The following is a 7,120-nucleotide window of genomic DNA, read 5'->3' on the forward strand; positions in this document are numbered from 1 at the left end:
GAGATATTTCTTTCCATTCAAGTCATAAACATAAGATCCCTGCATCATTTATGACAAAAAAAAACAGGTTTAGTCAGAAAATTAACCCAAAATAAAGAGATCAGCTAACTTGCATATCAAAATGATATATCACTTCTCAATCGTATGGCCTAAATAGCTGCAGGTTATTGATTTCTTAAGGCAAGAAATGCTCATAAAGAAAACTAATCAATAAAACTTTTAATATTGAAGAGTAATACGTGCCAAAATGAAGATCCGAGCAGAATTTCAATAGCATGTCAAAATAATAGTACTTAATTCACAATTCAATACCTCAGATCTTTCAATGATCAAAGGGTGCAAGTCTGTGCTCTGCCATCCAGCAGTAAATGGTGCCAACATATCATGACCTTTGAACCTGAGACAAGGTATCCATAACAAAAAATTAATACACATTTTATGCTGAAACACATAGATAAAGACTGCAAGAAACTAAAAAATACAAATACTCCTTCAGTATATCACTTGCTCTAGATGTTTCCACTGAATTATATTCATCATACCCTTTCTCCTCTCTTGAATCAGACTGTAGAGATGCCTCTGAGCTTGTCAATCTAACTGATGAGTTAATATATTGAGGCACAAGACCCTGCAACAACCCTGCAGCTGCTCCGTGTCTCAAGAAAGCTCCAACCTGTACAAAATGAATAAGGTGAATTACTTATAGTGATAAAAATACACTAGGTAGCAGTAACAACTGAAAGTATGAATTTCTTGCATACTTCAGATAATACTATTAGCATCTCATGTATGTAAGATGTAGTAACTCTAGTCTCCAAAACTAATAATGCATATTTTTCCCCCTTCAGCAGGCAAACTTTAAAAACTTAGCTTCATATACAAAAGTACCTATATGAAACAATTCATGAGATTGGGTCCAGAAGTAGTTTAGTATCAATAAACTACTGTCTGACTCTGGTAACTGCCACTAACAATAGCATGTAATGCTTTAGAAGTTCTACGTACTTACATACTTAACAATTAAAAGTGTCCACCAACAGTATTGCAAGTTGACACAAATTTTAATAGAGAAAAACTAGGACTGTAAATATTCATTTTCATATCAAATCTCTATTCAGCATTGCTTGCTAAAAGAGGAACAGAGTGAAGTCAATCAAACATTTACTTTGGGAAAAATATTCATTACCAACTTGGTTGACCAAGAAATTAACAAAGCTTCCTACCCAAAAAAAAACAATTAAACAAAGCTAAAGTAACTACTACTACATACTCGTATCCATGATCAAAGCCTTGTTTAGAGTCTCATGGAGGTTACGTACAAAACAAATTCCAAAAGCAAGGAACTAAATCTCCAGGAAACAATATGTACAATTAACATCAAATATGTTACTAATTCGGGATCCTGAGATGAGCATATGAAGCCCAATACAATGAGACAAGGTGCAAATTTATATAGATCTCTATCCGTAAAGCTGAATTTTAAGCAATTAGAAGTAAAGCACAACAAGTGTACACAATAAGCGTCTACATCTAGCGTATTCCTAGGGACAAAGGAACTTGAAGAAGGCTATGGTTATGAACTTACCTTTTTTGTTACTGAAAATTCCATCAATTGTAACTATCCAATCGACACAAAGGATCACGTATAAATTCTATTGAGAAGTAGAGAGAAAGCATGCATCAATTTTTTATTTTGGTCATACTCAACCTTCTATAAGCAGTAATAGTATTAAATCATCATGCCATGGAGATTAGATAAAAGATAAGTTCCATTCCAATTTCTAGATAAATAATTGCCACTGTGCAACAGTGCTAGTCAGAAAAATAAATTGGTAACAAATTCCAGAAAAAAAATTAAAATAGGGATTATTTTAGTAATGATTTCATATAAGAAGAACAAGTGAAGATCCATTGAATCAAAGTAAAATATTTTTTGATGTAACAATCGTCAGCAACAACAATACAACCTCCACCACAATCAAATCATGATCTTTGTCAAAATCATCCGTGTACCCAATTCATACAAACAAGAATTACAAGGCTACAAAGCATCAAAATCAAATCTTTTTGTTGGGAAATCAAATGAAAGGATCAGAATTGAAGAACAAAGTACAGACCTTGGATCGAACGAGCCTGTTGGCTATCATCTTTGAGCAACTCTACCTCTTCCAAAGAAAGAAAAAGAACTGAAGGACCGAGAGAAGCAAATTGAAATTGAAATAATAGAGAGAGAGAGAGAGAGAGAGAGAGAGATGAAGTGAGAAAGGTACTACAATTTTGTTTTTCATTTTAAAATTCATCAAGATCTGTTTTTTGTGTTCCCAAAATACCCCTGGTGCTTTCTATCTTTAGACCGTGAATTTTTAAGTAACGCCTGCTTCTGGTGCGCCAATTTCTAGCAGCATTTACCCCCCTGTTCACCATTCTTTTTCCTTTTTTTTAGCCTTTTCTTTTATTTATCTTTTTGTATAAAAAAATTGAGTATTATGAAATAATTCCGAAGGAGAATTAAGAAGAGATAATCCAAGAAGAAAATTAAGATTTTTTTCTAAGACTAGAACATACTACATTAGCTACTAATATTTTTGGATTATAGGATTTGGGCTTACAATTATAATTGTCTCTTTTTTAGGTAAGCCCAAAAAAAACCAAAAAAAAAAAGCTAATGCACTCCAGGGATCTGAAATGACCATAAGGAAGCGAAAGTTCAATAACTTATTTTACCAATAATTATATTCTGTCATATCGATTACTTTTATTCTTAAAGAGAGATGTTAATCAGATTCACTGAAAAGTCTTAAATTACACCATTAATTGGAATTTAATTAATCGTATTATTGTTAGAATGGAGCTGTTTTAAGAAATTATTTTTTTGATTCATGGTATCTGCTATGAGGAGATATTCTCTGATTCCAAAGTAATAGGAAAGTAAACAATGGATTTTAATAATCTAAAAAGCGATGGGTAAAAGGTTCATGATGTGCACTAGGCTTCGTATATCAGAATTCTGTGCATGCGAGAAATGATTCTGAACCATAAACAGAAGGCATAATTAGCAAATTGTCCCCTTAATTTTAATAATTGATATGATTCGCATTCTGATGTGGAGATAGTTTTAATTTTTGAAAAGCGTTTATTTTATAGAAAACCACCACAAAATATATGGTTTTTTTCGGGGAACCACAACAAATGTTTTTATTTCATAGAACAACCACAAAATATGCCGTTTTTGGGGAACCACCACAAAAATTTATTTTTTCCATAGAACCACCATGAAATATGAATCTTTTACAAAGCTCCACAAGTCATAATTTACAATATTAGTATTTTGTTCAATAACAGTATGAAAAATAAAGTAAATGCCCATTATGACAAAATTTAAGAGAGGATGAGTCGGGGTATTTGGAGGGAGTTAAAACTTTTTTGAGGGAGTTGGACAAAATCTAAGAGGGAAACAAGGTATTTTATTTTTATTTTATTTTCATTTGTTTTTTTTTTATAGTGAGGCGATTGGGAATCGAACCTAAGATAGTGGGAGTCTTATTGGAATCTCTCAACCATTTGGGTCATCAACAATGCTCACTGCTTAGGTTTTTTGTCAATTTGAGAAAATATAATAATAGATTGGTGGGTCCCACCAAGAGGGTACGTATTTTAGGGATTTTTAGCATATTATTTAGTTTAACGTGATATAGATGCAAAAATTATAATTTAGTGGCACTTTGTTATAGATGCATATTTTTATGGTGGTTCTATGAAAGTAAAGAAATTTGTGGTGGCTCTATGAAAATTCACTATTTTTTGGTGGTTCTATGGAAATAAAAAAAATATGTACTGATTTTCTGAAAAGCCACTATATTTTGTTTTGTGATGGTTTTGTATAAAAAAAACCCTTTTGAAAATACGAAGCAATGTTAGCTAAAAACATGATAGTTGTCATGAGCTAGTGATTTGAGGAAACATGAAGACAATATTCAGTGCATCATCTAGTCAGCATCTATTCTTATCCTTTCCCTTGATGTTGATTGTATATAACTAGCCAATCAAATTGAAATAGAAAAGTATTAAGAGCAAGTCCAGCAAGCTCCCAGTTAGGAGTCCTAGTCATCAAGCTCTCAAGAGCTCTCAAGCATTTTGGTATAAAAAATTATAAAAATAGGCCTTGGGAGCATCTCCTTATTTTATGGAGCTCCAACAAGCTCCTAGTTAGGAGCTCCAACAATATCAAAAAAACCCCTCTTCTATTTTGATATTTTACCCATTACTTTTAATTATATTTAAACCTCTTGTATTTTATTTCTAACCGTTGGATACGGTCTTCGAGGGAGCGCACACGGTCTTCGAGGTAACCCGCGGCTTTCGAGGTAACGCACACGGTCTTCGAGGTAACGCACACGGTCTTCGAGTTAACTCGCGGTCTTCGAGGGAACGCACACGGTCTTCGAGGTAGCTCGCGGTCTTCGAGGTTGGGCACGAACTTCGAGTTATCGCAAACTTTGACCGTCAACCGACTGATTCCTATAAAATTCAATGCCTTCTCACCTCAACTCATCGTCTCCCAGAACAAAATGTCTAGCTCATCTAGCTCTAGCGATGGTGAAATGATGAAGACGTTCTTTCTTATGGGAGCTGCTGCCGTCGAGGAAGAAGTACAAGGGAAAGGTTCAACTTCAATTCAACACAAAAGACGTACCGTGCTCCACCGATACCGACTGGAAGGCCACAATCGGTTGTTCCAAGATTATTTTGCTGACACACCAACATATCCTCTTCATTATTTTCGTCGAAGATTCAGAATGTCGCGTTCGTTATTCCTTCGAATCCACGACGCTGTCGTCGAACATGACAAGTACTTCGTCCAAAAGAGGAATGGTGCTGGACAGTTAGGACTATCTAGCCTTCAAAAGATTACTGCAGCTATGCGGATGCTCGCATATGGAGCATCCGCTGACGCCGTTGACGACTACGTTCGGATCGGTAAAAGTACGTCGCTTGAGAGCGTGAAGAGGTTCGTTCGATCGATTATCAACATCTTTGGGGAGGAATACCTTCGTTCACCGACTAATGAAGACGTTGCACGCCTGCTCGAGGAGGGTTCACAACGAGGTTTTCCTGGTATGCTTGGGAGCATTGACTGCATGCACTGGGTATGGAAGAACTGTCCAACCGCCTGGCAAGGTATGTATACTGGGCATTTTCATGAACGTACAATTATTTTGGAGGCCGTAGCTAGCAAAGATCTTTGAATATGGCATGCCTTCTTTGGACTGCCGGGGTCTCACAATGACCTCAACGTGCTACATCGTTCTCTGGTTTTTGCACAACTTGCGGAGGGAAGAGCTTCACCGTGCAACTATACTGTCAATGGCCACGAGTATAATATGGGATACTATCTCGCCGACGGGATTTACCCAGAGTGGTCCACATTAGTGAAGACTATTCCAGCACCGCGAGGAAACAAGCATAAATACTTTGCTCAACAACAAGAGAGCGCAAGAAAAGATGTTGAGCGAGCTTTTGGCGTGTTGCAAGCTCGATTTGCGATTGTTCGTGGACCAGGACGTTTCTGGCAACCTAGTGTGCTGAAAGACATCATGACAGCTTGCATCATAATGCATAACATGATCGTTGAAGATGAACGAGATTGTCAATTGGACAACAACTTCGACTTTAATGATTCGATACCAGTCGTTGAACCTTCTCATGTGCAGACGGTGCCTCTAACTGAGTTCATCCAAAATCATCATCGAATCAGGAACACGCAAACACACAAATCACTAAAGAATGATTTGATCGAGCATCTGTGGCAGCTCAAGGGATCCATCGACGAGGATTAAGTTTCTTTATGTCTAATGTAATTTCAGCAAAGAAGTTCGAGTTATTGTACTACGCCAATTTTCTTTTCAATGAAGTAGTTGTTTTCATTAAATGCCAAATTTTTCAACTTCAAGTAGAATCATAAATCTAATACAAGATAATTAGGAAGAACTAATTAGGATGCGATGCGAGTACAATCATAAATCTAATACAAGATAATATATGATAATTAGGAAGAATCCTTGGACATCCACCTCTCCAATATCTCTGCCTGACGCATTTCAAAGTATTGTCGTTGAACTGAATTGAGTGTTGAGAGATCCATCTTCATGATATCGTCATCTTGTTTCTTCTGTTTTAGCTCTATTTTTTGATTGGTGGTTTGCTTCATCCACGCGAAAGCCTCTCCCATGATGGACGTAGCGGACTCAGAGTTTTCCACATTTTGTTTCCTCTTGAGCTTTGCCGCTTTCCTCCCTTCAGGCCTTACTACCACATCATCCGAGTCAATGTTCAACCCGATGGGGGTCGTTGGCATGGAATTGTTTGGTGAGGAATCAGAGTTTGTGGTTCTTCTCGGCTGTGATCGAATCTTATTGTAAGTTTCCATTTGTTGGATCCACTTTTGATGATGACACAACTCAACCCAGCAATGGTCAAACACGAATGGTTTACCATAAAGAGATTGGTATAATTCTTTTACTTCTGCAGTCTACACAAGAGTTAATTTTAGAATAATCAAACATAATTAAACATATTGAATCTGAGCAAAAATAATCAAACATAATTAAATATTTACCTGGTCAATAATTCCCGTACCAGATCTTTGTCTTCCTTCAATCTGAGCAACGCACCCACAAAATTTGTTGACGGACAATTGAATCGTTGACCAACGATGCATCATTTGGTTTGGCGTGCGGCTCGTTGGATCGGTGGAGTATAGGATAAAATAGTCGTTAGCTCGGTGCCAAAACTTATCTTTGTGTTGCCCCGTACCTTGGATGGCGTCTTGGCTCGTGTTCAGCCAAGCAGACACAAGAAGCTTATCCTCGTGGACAGTCCAATTTTCGGACCGCGTGTAAGCCTTCTTCTTCTTTGTGGTCGGTGTTTCTTGGGATGACACTTGTTGTGTTGCCGATTGCGAGAACTCGATGGGGTTACCTTCTTCTACGACTTCTGTATAGAACGGCGGGTATAAGGTCGATCCTTCACCGGCAAGGAGGTGCGAATAATAGTTTTGTGAGGGATCCATAAGATTTGTAATTTGATAGGGATATATAGATTTTTTTTTTATGAGAGAGTT

At 36.9% G+C, this 7,120-nt stretch overlaps 2 protein-coding genes across 2 annotated transcripts in view; one reads left to right on the forward strand and one right to left on the reverse strand.

Annotated features, from left to right (window-relative positions):
- Positions 1-2,262, reverse strand: part of LOC109845251 (gamma-aminobutyrate transaminase 1, mitochondrial-like) — a 6,661-nt gene extending 4,399 nt beyond the window's left edge. The window contains 4 exon segments of the mRNA XM_020414484.1: positions 3-39; positions 313-397; positions 543-673; positions 2,118-2,262. Coding sequence (XP_020270073.1) covers positions 3-39; positions 313-397; positions 543-673; positions 2,118-2,147 — 283 coding nt within the window. The 5' untranslated portion in view covers positions 2,148-2,262.
- LOC109844707 lies at positions 4,569-5,246 on the forward strand. Its single transcript, XM_020413821.1, has one exon. The coding sequence runs from the start codon at positions 4,569-4,571 to the stop codon at positions 5,244-5,246; it is 678 nt and encodes a 225-aa protein (XP_020269410.1).

Source organism: Asparagus officinalis, chromosome 6 (assembly GCF_001876935.1).
Source record: "Asparagus officinalis chromosome 6, Aspof.V1, whole genome shotgun sequence".
Lineage (NCBI taxonomy): Eukaryota > Viridiplantae > Streptophyta > Magnoliopsida > Asparagales > Asparagaceae > Asparagus > Asparagus officinalis.